Here is a 19,439-nt window from a genome sequence, read left to right on the forward strand (position 1 = left end):
TGATAAAAATGAATTATTAAAACATTTGTAATTTTGTGATTGACAATATAAAGTCGAAAAAAATTTAAGAGCCATGTCTTAAATGTGTTGATATTATAACAGTTTACTACTGACTGCTGAATATCGAAAAAGTACAGTCGATACTCTTTTATTAGAGAACAGAAAATTAGAGCGTATTAATATCTGTTTATTACTATATCAAACGGGTTTCAATTCATAACCTTTTTCATTTTTCAAACGAAGATTTCTGTAATACAATAATACTTTGTCAGTACACTTCTACCGGATTTTGATATTAGACATTTGATACGTAAATCTGCTGCGCACAAAATACCCTGCTGAATGTCACCCAATGATTTTAACTTCCTCCTACTACACTGAATGGGCTCCATGAAGCGTTACATATTGAGAAGATCTACCCCATTTATGTCTTCGGTTAGCTCACGTATACCTAAACGACACTTGTAGGCATATACCTTACTTCTCCTGTTCCGTTCTGGTAGTTTCGCTTTTAAGCGCAGTTTTGGAAGTTAATATAAAAGTTGTTTCTTACCTGAATCAGCTATATTTCATTAGGAACGCCTTTAACATTTAACTGGAGAAGGTAAGTTAAATAATTATTCAACTTAAATGCGTATTTTTGAATAAACCTACGCGCTTTGAAATTAACAACACAACCAGAAATTTAATAATGTCAAAAAATGTTAATTTTAGGGAAAGCCGCATGCATTTCATTAAGCCATTTTGGTGAGGAAGCGAGTGTAATGATCAGTATTTTGTTAAATTAGTTTTACTGTATGAGTGCTTGTTTTACTTGGTTTAAAGCCGTTTTGATATGCAGATGTCAGCTAATCATTGTTCCTGGATACTTGGATACTTGGTCCCCGCAAGTAACCGACAACTTCCACTTAGGACTCAAATGTTTCACACAAGTCGTTTTGTGATAAATCGACAATGTGGTGGAATTCGCGACATTTCATTTGAAAGTAATTGACGCACGGAGATATGTTTCCAACAGCTATTGAATTGTTTAACAAAAGAAAACCATTATGCACTTATTCAATTTAAATGAATAATACTGGTTTTTGTTTCCTCTGATATTTCTTAAGGACAGACATACATAGTAAGATCCATTCCCCACTCACCCTCTAACGATTCCTTTGTGTGAAATTACATTGATTATTCATTTCATAGTCTATATACAAGCAATAACATGACTGCGAACATTACGACTTTTTACACTTATACAATTTTAGATATTTTTTAAAACATGGGTAATTAGGTTGCCGTATACAATACCAACGTAAAGATTATTCTGAATAGAACTGACACGGGCCAATGAGTTTCAAAAATGTCTTGTAATATGATACTTTTATACGATATTTTTTGTATTATCATGTGTATAAATGGTTTTTAAGTTCAAAATATTTTGTAAAGTCAGTGAAACACAATACCAAGTATAGTTCGTTTCTTTCTTTTGTACAGCTTTTTTCAGATAAGATGAAAATTTAAGGCCCAGGAAATTGTCCTGTATTAGGTACAGACAAGGTAGTGGCAGTGAGATTAGGAGTATAAGTGAATTTTCTTTCAAGGGGTGGATGTTGGGGAGGGGATTGGCTGGTATCTAACACCATTTCCACCAGTTAACAGCGTCAGATACCAGTATCAGTATTTCTTCATTATGTAACAGGATTTGGCTGTTCTCCGCAAGTAACTGCCAACATTCGAACAAGGAGGAATAACGTCAAACTGAATATTTTTGGCTAATCGTGTTACAGTACATTCCTAATTCCTTCTCCATACATCCGATTCGCCGCCAGGCGTTTAATAATGAAATGTGCCGCACCATGAGAAAACCAACAAAGTGCGTTTGCGACCTGCATGGATCCAGATAAGTCTGCGCATCCGCGAAGTCTGGTCAGGATCCGTGCTGTTCGCTTTCGAAGCCTATTGCAATTGGAGAAACCGTTAGCGAACAACATGGATCCTGACCAGACTGCGCGCAGGTTAGTCTGGATCCATGCTGCTCGCAAACGCACTATATTGGTTTTCTCATAGTGCCGCTCAAATGGTCGTCTGCCTGCTTGGCTTATCGGTGTCGAATATCAGTATATTGCAGTTAAAAGAAAAAAAGACGAAGTTATTTGTTTAATATTGTCAAACAACAAAGTCGAAAACACAATGAAATAGAGCTGGAAATATTTATAAAACAAAATCTGGCGCAAGCGTTCACAAAAGTTTCAGTTCCCCACCCCCCCCCCCTCCCTCCCTCCCTCTGTTCTGATGCATTTCACTATTCTTTCAGAACATATTTGGACATATGTACGCACATGCATCTGCATAATCGGTCAAATCTTGACATTGTGTTGAAATGTGTTTTTTTTTCAGCTGGAAAAAAAACGCAGTAAAATCATGGTATGAAGTAGCCATTTAGATTGTCCGTTATATTCAAATGTCCAAAGACGCATAAATACGATGACGTGACCAATCGGGATGGAGATGACACAATTTCTACAGGATGACCTGGCTCGCATGGACGATCTGTCCATCAACAGCATCCAGAAATGTTTGAGGGCGAGATATGAAAGAGATCTGATTTACGTAAGTAATTGCTCTACTAGTCTATATGCCTGTTATTGTAAACACACAGGGAAAGCATTAGACCAGTGTCCAAGCAACTGTTCATCGTAATATCTCACGCCGTTATATATAGCGATGCGCCTTCAGCATCTGTTACGCGTGAAAACAGTAATTGGAAGGCAAAAAGAACGTTTCAAAATAATTTGCAGGTCGAACATTAACACGCTTCCAATACCTGGCGTTAACCAAAACAGAGCAGAACATTTTGATGAACTTCCTCATGTCCAATGGCCTTTGACAAGGATTTATAAAATGCCGTTATTGTAAATACACCAGGATCGGAAGTGTTATGAATACGGAAATCCTAGCCTGATGTTTATCAATAGAATACCTAGAAGAGGAGAGAAATGACCATCCCTAATTTTAGTTGCATTAATTCAAAATATGTGTGTAGGCTAGACTTATATTTGATATAATCTACTACTGCACTGTTTAACATAAGCAAACTGACTTTCATTATTATAAATACATCTGTACTTAAACTGTTTAAACTGACCATTATGTCCGATCATTAGCTATATTAAATAAACAAGCCACTTGTTTGTTGTATGATTAACTTTCGTTTCAAATTTCATATAAATCTCAAGAAGCATAAAAATGTTTTTAATTTACTTGATTCGTTTTTTTTTTGTTTTTTTTTTTTTTGTTAACCAGTTTTGAAGAAGAAATGGGTGTGATTTAAATTCATCACTACCTGTCTTTCAAGGCATTTAAAACAGTTGCAATAATGAAAATTGTCTGTTATTGTGCATAATTAATGATGTAGTATTTAAGGAAAAAATTATTGTTGAACATGCTTGAAAAACGTGATCAGATCAGGAAGTGTTGAACAATAGTAAAATAATGTCGTCAAGGAACGCCGATCACGCGCTTTATATAACAATGACATTGTCGGTATTTAGATTTCTGGTAGTTTTCCAATACCCGACAATTGGTTTGGTATATTAAACTGCATTTTATACTACCTTAAAACCGATCATACAAGCGTTTAAACAAACTATTACAACATTAGATCAATGTTTAATCTTGAGAACTTCCTGAATCTCTGACACGATTTGGCACTGAAAATGGATATATGAGCCACACCATGAATAAATCAGCATAGTGCATTTGCGACCAGCATGGATCCAGACAAGCCTGCACATTCGCGCAGTCTCGTCAGGATCTAAGTTGTTCGCTAACGGTTTCTCTAATTGCGACCGGCTTTGAAAGCGAACAGCATGAATCCTGACAAGACTGCGCGGATGCGCAGGCTGGTCTAGATCTATGCTGGTCGCAAGCGCACTATGTTGGTTTTCTCATGGTGCGGCTCAGTTATAACTTCAAATTTACCTACCTTAGGAGATTGAAGCCAAATAACCACCGGGTTCTATGCTAAACTGTATACAACTATATATTCAAATCATATTTCATGTTTTTTTCTTTCACGCTGTTCCGGTTTTAAATTTTTTGTAAGATATGCAAATAAAATATTTCATTGTCCTTTTTAAATTAATATGTAAACTTAGACAACTTATACATAACTTTTTCTGTAACAAAATTGCTTACAAAATATGTTCATAGCAGACAAGGTTTAAGATCAGTTCTGAATGTCGTTATGTTGTTCCAAGCATTTAGCGTTAGAAGTTTTTGTTAGTTTTTTACATTTCATCATTTATATCTTTAAGGTTTGCTAAATTAAATGTACGACGCCATTGAATATGTTATTGTATAGAAGTAGGTGTTTAATCAAATTAATCAGTTTCAGTCTCATTTGATCCATTATTATCACATTTGTTATATTTTTTCAAACCTACATATGTGTTGACTATAATCGAAATTTAAATAATTCAATATAAATTTGTAAATTTTATTGTGATTCTGTGAGTAATAAAAATATATTAGTTACATAGAAATCACAGCATTTCAGAAAGTAAATGTTTCACTAGAACTATGTTAAAAAAGGCAAGGACAAAATTCAAACAGGAAAGACCACATTCAAAGAACATAACTGAGCGCCAGTAAAATATAGCCTATCGTGGCAGTGACATCAAGGTCCCGTGTTCACAAAACATTTTTCGATCTCAGCTGAGCTTGAGTTTGAAATTCTAATATCAGTTTTATTAAAATTTCAAGCTTAAATTCCAAATGAGACAGACCATCAGTACCGAATAATCACTTTAAAATAGTCACTAACTTAAAATTTAGTCTTAAACATGCTATTTGGATATAAATGAGAAATTAAAGGCGTACGCTAGAATTCCCTCTATATGAGATGGGCGAAAATTTTCCCTACAACAGAATTTCTTTAAACTTTGGATATTGAAGGACAATCATCTAAGAAACAAAAAATTGCAATAAAAATCATAGGTCACCGGATTCGAAAAAGAGTTATCTGCCCTTGAAAACGTCATTTCCCCCCATAACTCTTTTTATATTTTAAGTAATTCTTCATGTTATTAGATATGAAATTTGGATCTAAGATACCTTTAAATATGCCAAATCAAGAAAATAAAAGATGTCCGCGTCGGGAATCGAACCCGGTCTAACCGCGGCAGTAAAATCTTTTATGCTACCTCGAGTAAATTCTAAATTATTAGTAAAATACAACTAATTCTTATGCGTTTCCATAACTTATAGGATTTTATCTTAAAAGATATAGCATTAATTTCCTGATACCTAAATATTTCTTGTTGTTTTTGTTGTTGTTGACGTACGATCTGGGAGCAAGTTCATTTAAGGTATTGCCTTGTATTAGATAAAGAAATATAACTGAAATTAGCTCAATGGCCAAGCCATAGTTATTTTTTATTATTTGCTGTAAAACTTTCCTTTAAAGCAGCCGTTTTTATGACCGCACATAGATTTGTCAAATTCAAATGTTAACGTATTTTTGAGAATGAAATGCTCAATATAATCAATGAAAACGCCCACGTTAAACCTCTAAATTATATATTCATAATATTTTGCAAATGTCATGCACAGCGGGTCTTGGAAAAGATTTACAAATGTTAATTTCAAAGTACAGTTGTATTCAATTTTATGGTTTGATAGTCTGTGCATAAACCATTTAAACAAATACAATACAACCAAACAGTCCTTAATACTTATATATGATACAAGTGATTATATCAATATATAACGAGCCATTTTTGTAGAATTTTTATTCCAGTTTTGTGTCCTCGAAGCGTTAGATCGTCTGACTCAAATTCCGACAATGGCGGATTCAGATCCCAACGAGTGTAGTATCGTTTTGTGCAGCTTTCAGACTTAAAATTAATTTTCAAAAAAAAGTCCTTGATTATCGAGACATAGCGGGTAAATGTTGAGTCTCTTTATCCTCTTATTGCGGGTTAGGATTGTTTACTCTAAGAATGTACGATCGGCTTTCCGTGACGACATTATTTTACTATTGTTCAACACTTCCTGTTTAACTAAGTCATACATAAATGGTGTAAAAGATTTTGTTTATAAACAATTTAAAAATGCCTAATCCAGAAAAAAAGATTACTGCGTTGCGAATCGAACCCGGGCCACCGCGGCAATAAAGAAGTTTTCTGGGCCCAGTTGTTCGAAACTTTAACCGGCTGTTAATCTAACCGGCGGTTAACTTTTGATTCAAAAGAAAAGTCTTGGTGGGAAACATTAGTTTAATGTTTTAATTCTACGTTAAAGACTTTTCAGTGTTCATAATATTTAACTCTTACATATGTTTTATCAAGTCTTCTAAATTGTTGAAATATAACCCTAAAAGTTAATCGACCGTTAGCTTAATCACCTGTTAAAGTTTCGAACAACTGGGCCCAGGTCGTTAAAACAACAAGTTCTCGTGTGTTTTTCTAACATATAGTCTATTAGTACTTAAGTTTCAAAGCATTCTTAAGAAATATACCATTTTTTCTGAAAAAAATATATATCTTTTGTTGTCGGACGATCTGGAGGCCAATCCCTTTAAAAATCATTTGCTTTATATTTATAGGAATATTGCTCAGCACGTGAAGTTGTGAATCTTGGGTTTTATGTGGGATTTACCCCATCCCTTCCCATCCTACCACCAAAAATCTCTTTTACTTTATTTCAGCTTGTATTTCTTTATTTTAGTTTGTAGTAGACGCCCCCACTCCTCCTTCCCTCCACAACAGAATCGTTAAAATACACATCAACTTAAGGTGACATGAAGGTTTACTTAGTCATGCAGTGTCAACAAATAACGTATTACCACGCAGTAATGTGATGGAAATATGGGTACCAGCTAGTGTCCTATGAACATATATCTGGCTTTTCGGGAGACTAACGGAACCATTTTAAATTTAAGAAGAAAAAATGTGCATAACATTTTTACAATTTTAAAGATGTAGGATACATAGCGACAGATATGACGTCTTAACCAGGGCCTGTATTCATCGATGTTTTAAGTATGAAATAAAGGATAAGACCAAAATTCTCCTACCATATGGCTTTGTACACATTGCGTCAATACTGCTAAAGATCGTTCATAGATTTAAGAGGACCCTTGATTCTACAGATTGTCATGATAATCATTGCCTTTTTTCCTATATAAAACCAGGACAAACAAAAATTCGAGCTAGATCGTTGATGAATATGACACCAGATGGTTCCTAACCGCGATAAGAGGAATAGAAACTCAACATGTACCGCTATGTCTCGTAAATCAAGGACATTTTTTTATAAACTCATTTAAAGCCCGAAAGCCGCGCGAAACGATACTGCACTCATTAGTTAAACATATTTATTTCGAAAATAACATCAAATCAAACTTTTACATGTATTATACACAAACAACACTACGAAAGGAATTAGAACGCGAGAAAACTTGTATAGTTTCTCTCCCTAAATAACAGGCGGATTATCATTTCATTCAGTTAAAGAGTTAAGGATTTTTACAGATATTTTGACTTAATAAACATTCAAATAGAAAATAAATAACAACGCAAAGGATATTTGGAATTAAAATGATGAAAAATAAGACAAAGTATCATTGATATGACATTGATATTTAACAAAAAAGACAGATTTGATAAAGAGTCTTAAGAAATTTAAGTAACAAATGAAAAAAATAATAGTTACTGTACATCATGTATTGGGATTTGAACCCGCCGATTTCGGATCTTGTGTCGGATGATCTAACGCCTAGCTACTGGGCCTGTCTGATTTTCTTAACAAGAGTATCTAGGATTTCGCAAAATAAAAATTAACGAGAAGTTATATGTTATTCAATGTATAAGCTGTTTAGTTTTGATTTGAATATGTCTCAGACTTAATATATAAATGTGTCATTAATCTACAGCTGCAACATAAAATGGACTATGGGATTCTGACTTGCAAAGTCACGTAAGAATGTATTCAATTTATTGACTTACTAGTATAACGATGATATTTTAACGAAATATACACACTTTACTTACATATAAGACATGTCATGTGTTTTCATATTTATGTACGCTTCAAAACATTAATGCACGTAAATAGTAAAATGATATTTTCCTAACCTATCGCATATCAACCCTGGTCGCATGGTGTGTTAGAAGAATAAAATTTATCTTTTTTTTTTGACAAAATTAATGTATCATAATAAAGCGGTTAAAAATGAAAATGACGTTTTGTACAATAATTTTAAAATGAAATGATTCCAGTTCAAATACTATAGAACGGTACAACTGATGGGAAAACTGAAGTTTGCCTGTTGTATAGAGCTTTGAGCGGTTAATAAAGATAAATAATTCTTGTGGAGAAGAAAGCTTTTGGCCGTGGAGCTAAGCTATTTACTCTCAGGAAATGTCGTTAACATAAGGTTATGTGTAATATTTACGTAAAAACTTAATCATTAACGAAACGGTATATAGACATAGTAAATAAACAATTAGTCGCATCTCATAATTCATCAGTTCATGATATATATTTTTCTTCATGTCCTTATTAAACATATGTGTCCGACATCAATCGAATGACTATATCAAGCTATTCTGAGCAAAACTGACAATGTCCATACAGACAATCTTTTGCACCCTATTCGTCCGTCTTACAGCCGATATAAATATTTCTATTGTCCTTCCGTAAATTTAGGAAAACATGTAACACTATCAATAAACTCCGAGTGAAAGATAATTATGACTCTTTATAATGATAAAGACCACATGAAGCTAAAAAGTTATTCGAATTTTTATAATAGATCCAGACAGTATTCAAAAGTACCTCTCTTGCTTTCTGTATGACAAAATAGGATGAATATAGTTACCCTCAATACGTATACCTAATAGAAAAACAGTTCCTCTGTAACAACATACCAAAAACGTGAAAAATGGTACCGGTAGCTCCCTTGCTTAGCGCTCAGATTTAAAAGAGAAACAGGTTTCTCTTCTATCATACCCACGTGGCGGTGAGTTCTATCAGGAATGATGTGTCGAGAGTGATTAAAGACGTGTCAGGGAATAAGTTGTAGCGCAGAGAATTTTCTAAACTCCAGCTTGTATGCGCTTTAAGATATAATAAAATAAAAACAACCTTTATTAGTATCGGTTGCCGTGCTAACTATTGTACTTCGACTATTTTTGAACACTTGTATTTGGCATGTCATTTAATAAAAAAAGGCGAAACAAAATGTAAATGTAAGTTACCAAATATCATAAAACTATATATCATACTTGAAAATAGAATAGCCAAGTAATAATATTCCAAGATATTCGATAACATCTGAACGTTATTTTAAAAAAAAGTTATAATTTCAGCCGCACGTGGTCTATATGTAAAATCTGGAATAACCATATCTGTATCAGTTAGTCCAGATAAAATTTAAGTGTATAAATAAAAAATAATCCCAGCGCGGAGAAACGTACATTTTTCTTCTATATAATTATACCTCAACATATTTGACACTAGAAAATGTTAAAAACCCTATAGCTCGCCTTGCTTGTTTCCAAAATATATAACATTTAATTACCTACATTTTGAATTTTTGAAATTTTTGATATTTCTGCACATATTTTTGTTAATGATGCGATGTTTTACTCTTTGAAACACTTTCAATCTTCCCATCTCACAATATCTCAGTGAAAAGATATTTTAAACTATCAAAATTATTGCAAGTAATGAATTATTTCAAATGCTAGAGACAATGTCCGCTGCTTTCAATTGTTTCACCATTTCATCTGATAAAACATCACCTATCAAGCAACTCATATCTAGCTACAATCGAATTGTTTAATATGTGTATAAATATTTATTGATAAAGTGATCAATTCAGTGTGTCTGCTAAATTTTCCTCATTTACAATTTAACAACTGTTTGTAACATAAAAGTGAATGCACAAAAAGATGCGCATTGGCAACTCCCAGGTATGTCTTTAATGTGGGTTGTAGAACTTGCTTCACAATCGACCTAAAACAAATTAGTATAAACTGTAAACTGAACAGTAAGTGGTCAAGATTACGGTCCAAATTCCATACTGATTTAAATGTTTAATACTAGTAGTGACTTTCAAAAGACGTCAGATTATAGCCCATTTCAAACTGTTATGGGCTAACAACACTTTTTGGTCAGTAAGTAACGTAAGTGCTTTTCATCTGGCACGCTGAAGAACCGAGGAAAAATCAAATTCTTGGTCTGGAATGTCTTCTGTATCTTGCACTATACTCTCACTAGAATTACTATCAGTCTCCCTCATGTGGGTATCTGGTAGCGGCTATAAATAAGTCAATATGGGGGAAGATAACGCCATATATTAGAGACTTACCCTAAGCCTTCTTTATACAAGGGAAACAATCCGTTTATATAGTGAAATTATTGAGTGAACACCGTTTCTTAATCCTAATCCTGTCCATGTTATATCAGTGCAAAGGAAAAGTAACCTATCTATGATAAATGCCATGTATGATCACACAGTTATGCATCTAACAGTCTAGAAATTGATTTCTTCGATTTTCTCATATTTCTAGATATTTATCCCATACTTTGACGCATATGTATGGGTAGTTGAGATCGTTCTCTTTCCAGCAGTAGCCTATTCAACACATTTCACTTTGTGAAATTCTGTGGGTTTTGACTTTTTAAAAAAAATCGTCTGTTTGTTGACAAATTTCACCACAAAAAATACCCTACTTTCCCCAGGGCAATCAATTATTTATCTTTACATAGTTTTGTATTCAGGTTGCTAATCCATGTGGCAAGTATGCATGCGTTTTTCATGATTAGAGGTAAAAAGTGGGTAGTTTGCATGAGGTTCTAGGTCAATAGTCACCTAAGCCTATCATAAAGTCTTTGCGGAGTTGTCTCCATTTTTTCCAAATATTTCATCCGGGATCATTTTTTTTTCAGCTCAAATAACTCTTTTTCAGGAAATGATATTTTAATATTTTTTTCAGTCCTTGTATTTTGATGCAGTTAACTTCACATACATCTAATATAGATAGCTCCTACTTGAAGTTTGTATTTTCAGTTACAATGCCTACATATATGAAAAACAACTTAGCTAACCTTAATCACCATAGTGACTTTGGAACCGTGCTGTGTCAGCTCTTTCGTTTCTTATTTTGATATATTCAACGACAGAAATGTTTAGTTATTGTACCCGTATATGAGCGCACATACAGTCCTCTCATCTGTTTTCTTTCAGACAAACGTCAGTGACATATTGATTGCCATTAACCCACGGAAGGAACTCAAGATTTATGACGAAAAGGTACGTACTTTAATTTTGCTATATTACTCGTACAATTAGTTAAAGACATAACTCGAGAATTGTAATTGATACTAATATTGGATTCTAAAGAAAACAAATCTGCGCTCCGTCTTCCATGTGAGATGTTATTAATTAACGCTGTACATTTTGACTCTGTATTTCATATTTTGCATAGGCTAATGTTTTTACAGGTATACAACTACTTCGGATTTTGAATATGCAATTGTGTTATTTAGATACTTTGACAACGTGACTGCAGTAAGCAAACCTATCAGCAATTTTATCTTTAACAGAATCAAAACTTCCTGAATACAGTATCATATTATTCGTGTAACATGTCCTTCGAAAGTTTATTAAATTTCTTTCATTTAAAATTCGTGTTTGAAAGTATTACACCATTTATGCCTTGCCCTAAGCAATGCACAATGTATAAACATGTTTTAATAGCATATATATTACATGTAGAAAGATATAAAATAATCAGAAAAAATCATACAAAGGGTCCACCTTTATATCTAGGCAGAGTTTTGTTTCTAGTAGTGGAAGGTAAAGGTTGGAGTAAAATCAGATGTATGACTGAATCTTTAAATGCACGAATCGGTGGTGAAACCTTGAAATTCTTGTGTAAATAAGAAGAAAAAATAAATAATTACAAAGTTACAAAATGTTTTCATTCATCTTTTCTTACAAATATGACTTGCCTTGTTCTCGGTGCTTCCGAGGGATCTACATTCCAGATTTTATTCACATTTTATAGACCCACGACAAATACCATGCTGACAAATATGGGACAGAAGTGGAACCGCATATTTTTCAAATTGCATCAACAGCCTACAGGCGCATGCGTGAAAATGATGCAAATCAGGTTTATTTTTAATGTTGTTTTATAAAGCAAGTATACATGACATAGTCTACGAAGTAGCTGTGTTTCAAATTAAAAAAAAAAAAAGAAGATTGTATGCCATAATTACCTGTTTTTGTTTGCAACCTATGCATTTCTTTATTGTAAATATTTTCTCGTATATGCATGAATTAATGTATTGATATATTCAAATACTCTGTGCATTTTCATTTTATTGCGCACTGATATATTTTTTTACCAGCATCTGGCTAAAGAGAACACATTTTTCGTTTTTAACATTCATGTTATAGTTCACTATTTCGTACTTATATTTTTAATCTTATATTTTTATATTTCTTCCACTATATATGAGATTCAGTCCTTTATTTTGCTAGTATTGTTGTTGTTGTCTATATTAATCATTAGTCTTTTATCTGATACATGGCAACGTAATTAATTCAACTGTTTCTTTTGTATTGTGAATAGAGTATACTACATAGAATGATTACCTTTACAATAAAAGTATATTTGAGCCGCGCCATGAGAAAGCCAACATAGTGGGTATGCGACCAGCATGAATCCAGACCAGCCTGCGCATCCGCGCAGTCTGGTCAGGCTCCATGCTGTTCGCTTTTAAAGTCTATTGGAATTGGAGAAACTATTAGCGAACAGCATGGATCCTGACCAGACTGCGCGAATGCGCAGGCTGGTCTGGATCCATGCTGGTCGCATACCCACTATGTTGGTTTTCCCATGGCACGGCCAGTATGTGCATTAGTCTAAGCAAACACCAAAACAAATCTTGCAAACTCCGTAGTCATTGAGAAATTATTTGTAAATGGTGAATTCTCAAAGAAATTGAATTCTGTCAAAATTTCTCAATAGAGAGAAGTAACGGCTAAATTTTTCTAGGTCATTATTGTGTCTGGAGAAAGTGGAGCCGGAAAAACAGAGAGCACCAAACATATGGTGAAACATATGGTCCATATGAGCCAGAAAGCAGATATGGAACTACACGAGAAAATCGTGAAGGTAAGGCCTAACGACAGCTAGAATTGGTACTAAGACCTCGAAAAGAAAAACACAGCGGGAATTAACAAGTTACTGTATTCGTTCTTAATTGCTACGTGTATACGTAAAGAATTTTAACTTTAAAATATGAGCCTTTTGGGAATCATTCTAGTAACTTAAAAGGTATACTGTAATAAGGCTGAAGATTTATTAAGATGAATGAACACAAACTGTACAACAAGAGTCAAATCTGCATGGTTCAGATAGAACTAAATAAAGAAAAAATACATTGATTATACAAGCAATGGTTTTTGCAGATCAACTTTTGTTAAATTGTATGCGTGTTATTCATTTTAATACCTTAGAAATTTATTGTTAAATGTATGTTCGTGTTGCACGTTTCATTCACATATTGTCGAATTTCACTTCCTAAAATATCTTTTTTGCAATACATGTTGTAAATTGCGTTCTGTTTGTACAATAATTATACCGTTTTTGAACAAAGTGGAATCTGCTGAAACTTCCATTTTCATTGATAAAATTCACAAAAAATACCCAAAATATCATCGGCATGTACAGCTTTTTTAAGGTGGCTAATTTAGTACAGAACATTTCATTATGTTGCGTTTGCGCTTGCGCGGTTTACGTAGAACATTTCATAGTTTTACATTTTGTTTCATGATCTAGAACTGTATTTACTTTCATGACTTTTTAAGATGTCCAACAATTGTACCTGGTAACCGAATACGTCCAGACGAGTGACCTTCTCATTTTAGAACGTAAATGTTAGAGTTTCGACAATAAAATACGCATTATTATAGAATAAGTTTCAATGAGTAGGCTATGCATTATTACCAAAAAATATTACCGTAAAATATTGACATATATATTTCATTCTTGCACTGCCTTTTGATAAATATTTATAGTTTGAAATTAAAATATTTATTAATACAACACATACTAACACTATTTTTAGATCAACCCTCTGCTTGAAGCTTTCGGCAATGCTAAAACAATTATGAATGACAACTCAAGCAGATACGCTAAATATCTTGAGATAAGCTTTAAAGACGGTGGCGAGCTAGCTGGAGGTAAAATCTGTTTATCTTTTGATATTTTTTTTTTTCATTTTTGCTGTAAAGGAAAGAAAACATTTTAATATCAGATTGCTCAGAATTTGTACTTGAGGCCCTACAAAAGGAGTGATTTGTGCCCGCCTGTAATTAATGAAAGAACCATTTTGAAGAATAAGAAACTTACAACTTACGAAAGGTTTATGTTCAGCTCTTATTAAAACCAAAGGTGAATAAATACTGTAAAAATGACCCTCTGATCAGGTTACCTTAAGACAAAAGCATATGAAAATGCAACAGTTTCTCATTTCAATAGTTAACGAGCGTGAAATATAAAACTGTTTTTCGTAGCACTAAACAATTTTGCTTTTCGCAATTTATTCTGATACGGAGTCCAGACACTGTTTGATAAATAATTATACATTATCTGGCTTTTATCGTTCAAAGGTTGCAAAACCTGTACTTTCAAGAAATTGCAATTATAAATATTATTTACTGGCGATGGTGAGGGGGCTATGTATTTAAAGAAATCACTTGTATCACAACTTTATATCAGCTTTTTGTACGAGACTATAATTAGGACCTTAATTAACGTTTTTAATACTAATTTTCAGCGGTGGTTAGGGACTATATGTTGGAGAAATCACGTGTTGTTCATCAGAATGATGGTGAAGGAAACTTCCACATTTTCTATGCATTGTTTGCTGGATGCCATCAAGAGGCCCTTGATGACTTATTTCTCAACGAACCCGCAGACCGTTACAGGTGATCACCCTTTTAGCTCTCCTAAACTTTGATCAGCGGCGTGCTATTAGTATAGACAGATGGTCCATCGCCCACCCTTCTGCAATAAAACCTTGTCTCAAACATCTTCAGTGGCCAGAATTGTACATTGTAAAGAAACTTTAAACGACTTCTTCTTGAAGATGTGATATGTAGCATGCTTTTATAGACTTATTGCAAAAGCAGACGGCATGAACATAAGAGCTGAAAATATTTTAAACTACTTTTTCTTAGGGAAAGCATGATAGAATCTACTAAACCTAGGTCTGAAACAAAGGCCAGGTGGGCAGCTAAATTCCAATACTGTCCACTTGCTATGGACAAAGTTTAACCTTTATGATAGAAAACTGTGACAATAAAAATGCATAAATGTGCCACACCATGAGAAAACCAATATAGTGCATTTGCGACCAGCATGGATCCAGACCAGCTTACGCATCCGCACAGTCTGGTCAAGATCCATACTGTTCGCTTTCAAAGTCTATTGCAATTAGAAAAAACAGTTTGCGAACAACGTGGATCCTGACCAGATTGCGCGGTAGCGCTGACTGGTCTAGATTCATGCTAGTCGTAAACGCACTATGTTGGTTTTCTTAGGTTCGGCTCAAATGTCATACTGTGTGTCTCAAATACTTCAGTCAGTTTGATATCATGCATAGAAAACAATCTTGACCCGTAATTTCGTGGTATCTCTTTGGATTTATATATAAAAGGCTCTAACAAGCAGTACTTTTTGCAACATTGAAGACAATCAATTCTCAGATGCGTTGCTTTTTTCTTAATGCGTTTGAATTCAAAATCTGATTGAGCATAGACAGTTATATTTGAAACGCATGTAATAAAATATATAAAGAAAGAAATCTAGACAAGTATTTATTCAGTTAATTGTTCAATTCTGTAGGATTATGCAAAGTGACCCAATCAATCTCGGTGAGACTGAAAAATATAAACAGATGTATTATGAAAGTATGGACATTCTGCAAAAGATCAATGTTGTAAGTATAGCATTTTTGGTAGTCTATTGCATTATTGACACGCAATCCATCCATGTTATTCTGAAAACTATAAAAACTCAAATAAACGAGTATAAAAAAGCAACATTGGTATGTTCACACATATGGCAAGGGGAACGGTTGTTTGTTAGTTAACTCGGAGGTCGTAGGTTCCATGGGGTTACAGCCACTCCTCGCATGACAACGGTACTGATTAAAATAAGCTTTAAGCTTTCATTACAATCGGGCTAAAGTAAATAAGTATAAACTAAATTAACACAGATGTTTTCCGGTTTTGAACGGAAATGAGATTTGCAGGTGAAGCTGTTCTTCGAAGTTTATCAATATTTTTTTCCTCTAGTTTTATTCTAATAAGGAAATATATCTCTGTTCCATTTCTCTTAAACAGAACAGTGAAATACTTCAAGCGATGCTTGCCGCGGTAATTCTCATTTCTGAGATAGAATTTGATGAGGATAACAGAGGAGCTTCTCAAATAGTGGATGCAGCAACATTTGCACATGGTAAACATGTTTAAGGTGGTACCTTTTTCAATCGGCATTGTATGTATCTTACGGAAAAATAGGTCAGTTAATATTTCTATTGCATATTCCCCATGCGATTTAAGATTTCCATTATGCTACAAAACAAAATGAAAGTTATAACATAACGAATTACTCTCAAATTATCACAGAGACAAATAAGGTTTAGTTGAAATCAGTAGAGGGATCTAATTAATTTCATTTCAATAGCTCTATCAATTCAGAATCAGTAACGTTATCTTGATTTACGTTTTTATTTAAATCAATTTTACAATGTTTCTACGAAGTTGGTAATGCTCATTTTTTTTTGAATTCTTTCTTAATTCCTCCTGTCATATATTATTACTATTACGGTAAAAGTGGTCACATTTATATTTCACGTACTTTGAATTGTTTTACCCACAGTCTTAGTGTAATGAATAATTAACTAAAACGTCATTTTCAGCGGCTATACTACTTAACCTTGATGAAATCACATTCGGCGAGGCGCTCATAACCAGCAAGCGTAAAGTCCGAGGTAAACTACAAGCATTTTTTTGAAGTTCAGTTATAAGTGTTTAAATGTAAAAGTCAAAGAGTGAAAACTATATGTTTAATTACCATATGTTCTCGTGTTTTGTTGTTCTACTTTATCATCCCTAAACATATGAATAGTTTATGAGTTTTGTTTTGATTTACATTTGTTGTCATTGTTTATTTTCGTTACATAACGTGGTGACTTATATACGCAATATACTATTCTATGTTTCAGACGATTATGTTGCAACACATAAAACAGTGAAACAAGCAAATGATGGTCGTGATGCACTGGCTAAAATGTTGTATGAAAGAATATTTGGCTGGTTGGTCAGAATGATAAATCAGGATCTTCATCCAAACAGACTCGGGTACATTAAACCTAATATTGATATTCGTTAGCACCTAGAATTTATTCTTTAGCCATTTGCTTAAAACTTGCATATATTTCAGTTTGTCAAATTTGAATATCATGAAATGAAAAATTAAGAAGACGAAGCATAAGACTTTAACGAAAATATATCCAAGTTGTTTTCAAGACATTTAACAATGTCGTCGTTCTGTGATTTTGTTTTCAGATCAAGTATAGCTGCGAACATAGGGATATTAGATATTGCCGGGTTTGAGAAACTACAGAACAATAGCTTTGAACAACTATGTATAAATCTGGTCAACGAAAAGTTACAGAGCTTCATGAATAGGAAGATCTTTACGATGGAGTTAGAAATATACAAAGAGGAGGGAATTCAGTTGGATGGAATAAATTTCAAAAACAATGACGAATTATTGGCTATGTTTGAAACGGTAAGAAGTTGGACGTACAGAAATGTTTTATGTATGTGTGTGTCACAATTATACACGTTTTCCTGCATTGTCACAAGAAAATCTAAATTTGAAATGGTAATGTTTGGTGATACCTATTTGACGATACAGGTAATAATTAAAATCTGTATTTATAAATTTCAGGCTAGATCTCTCTTTTAACTTGCATGACAGACAAGATTTTCATTGATTGATTGAAGGTGCTGATTGAAATATCTGGCTCGAGGGTAACTGTTTATGCAGTAACAATACTCTGTCGAGTTAAAGGAAAAACAGTTACCCGAGAACCAGGTGCTCTGCCAGTTACATATTCTATTTCTTGTACAGCGCATTCTACATATAAGAGAAGAAATAAAATAAAACGATTATATTTGTTTTAAGCACTTTTTTATTGTAGGGGCGTATTAACTTACTCATTGATTCACAAATTACAGCACTTGAGTCATCTTACACCCCGTGGTGTAAGACGAGTTTTTTTAGCATAAGCAAACACAAACCCTATCTGGCATGCAAGAAAACTCGTCTTACAACCCGGGTGTAGTATAATTCACGTACTGTAATTTTTGAATAAATTAGTAAATACATACGTTATTAAAACATTTTTTTTAGTTAATCTCGTCTATGGTATGCAAGAAATTTATTTTATTTGTTTTGTTGGGTTCAACGTCGCACCGACACAATTATAGTAGTAGATGAGCCATAGGGTTGATTGGTACCATCTGGGCGGGGGGGGGGGAGGGGAGGGGGATTAATTCTCATAGTGATTTTTGGAATTGCATACAACCCTGGAGTAAGATAATATGTGATAGCAATGTATCGACGGTAGCTTTTGGTGTGATATCATCCTGTTATATGCCTACACTTAGATACAAGTTCAGGTGAGCTAAAAAATATATATCCAAAGTAGACATACGAATGATGGATTATATACTATTCAGTTTGAATAATTGATGTATTTGTAACAAGTATTTAAGAATAAACAAATAAAATATTTCCTTAATTTTCGACATTTTTGGGTTTGCTTCTTTGAATAAATGTAAATTAAAATAATGATTATAAAGAACATCTTAATAGCTCGGACAACTATTAAGCATAATTACAGTTCGTAATTAGATTTTCTTCAGACAGATGTTAGACCTTGAGGTACCATTTCCCCCTGCCTTTCCTAAGGAATATTCAACATTTATGACTTTCGGAAAGTACATACTGAATGTTTTTTATTCCTACAGGAACGTTACGGCTTTTGTAATTTACGGGATATTTAATATTTTTCCTAAAAACATTTAAGACGACGAAATAGTGTTATACAATGATTAAGAAAAGTGCATTCTGTAGTTTATTAACAATCTTATTTAACCATGAATTGAATTGAATGTGCTTTAAAACAAGATTTCTTTCACATACCCGCTAAGATCTAAATTGGTGTAACTTACGTAACAGTGATTTTATTACCAATATTATAGATATTTTACCCGTACTAATAACACAATGACCAAGATGTTTATGTTTATGATTCTTCAATATATTTGAAAGTACAGACTGAAT

At 33.4% G+C, this 19,439-nt stretch overlaps 1 protein-coding gene across 5 annotated transcripts in view; it reads left to right on the forward strand.

Annotated features, from left to right (window-relative positions):
• Positions 1 to 435: 435 nt before the first annotated feature.
• Positions 436 to 19,439, forward strand: part of LOC123560719 (uncharacterized) — a 56,896-nt gene continuing 37,892 nt past the window's right edge. For all 5 annotated transcript variants that reach the window (XM_053553122.1, XM_053553121.1, XM_053553120.1 and 2 more), the window contains exons 1-12: positions 436 to 604; positions 2,389 to 2,601; positions 11,249 to 11,314; positions 12,072 to 12,179; positions 13,068 to 13,187; positions 14,143 to 14,257; positions 14,854 to 15,004; positions 15,924 to 16,017; positions 16,424 to 16,538; positions 17,002 to 17,073; positions 17,308 to 17,443; positions 17,651 to 17,876. In XM_053553122.1, the coding sequence (XP_053409097.1) occupies positions 2,494 to 2,601; positions 11,249 to 11,314; positions 12,072 to 12,179; positions 13,068 to 13,187; positions 14,143 to 14,257; positions 14,854 to 15,004; positions 15,924 to 16,017; positions 16,424 to 16,538; positions 17,002 to 17,073; positions 17,308 to 17,443; positions 17,651 to 17,876 (1,311 nt within the window). In that variant the 5' untranslated portion in view covers positions 436 to 604; positions 2,389 to 2,493. The remainder of the gene's footprint in view (positions 605 to 2,388; positions 2,602 to 11,248; positions 11,315 to 12,071; positions 12,180 to 13,067; positions 13,188 to 14,142; positions 14,258 to 14,853; positions 15,005 to 15,923; positions 16,018 to 16,423; positions 16,539 to 17,001; positions 17,074 to 17,307; positions 17,444 to 17,650; positions 17,877 to 19,439) is intronic.

Source organism: Mercenaria mercenaria, chromosome 10 (assembly GCF_021730395.1).
Source record: "Mercenaria mercenaria strain notata chromosome 10, MADL_Memer_1, whole genome shotgun sequence".
Lineage (NCBI taxonomy): Eukaryota > Metazoa > Mollusca > Bivalvia > Venerida > Veneridae > Mercenaria > Mercenaria mercenaria.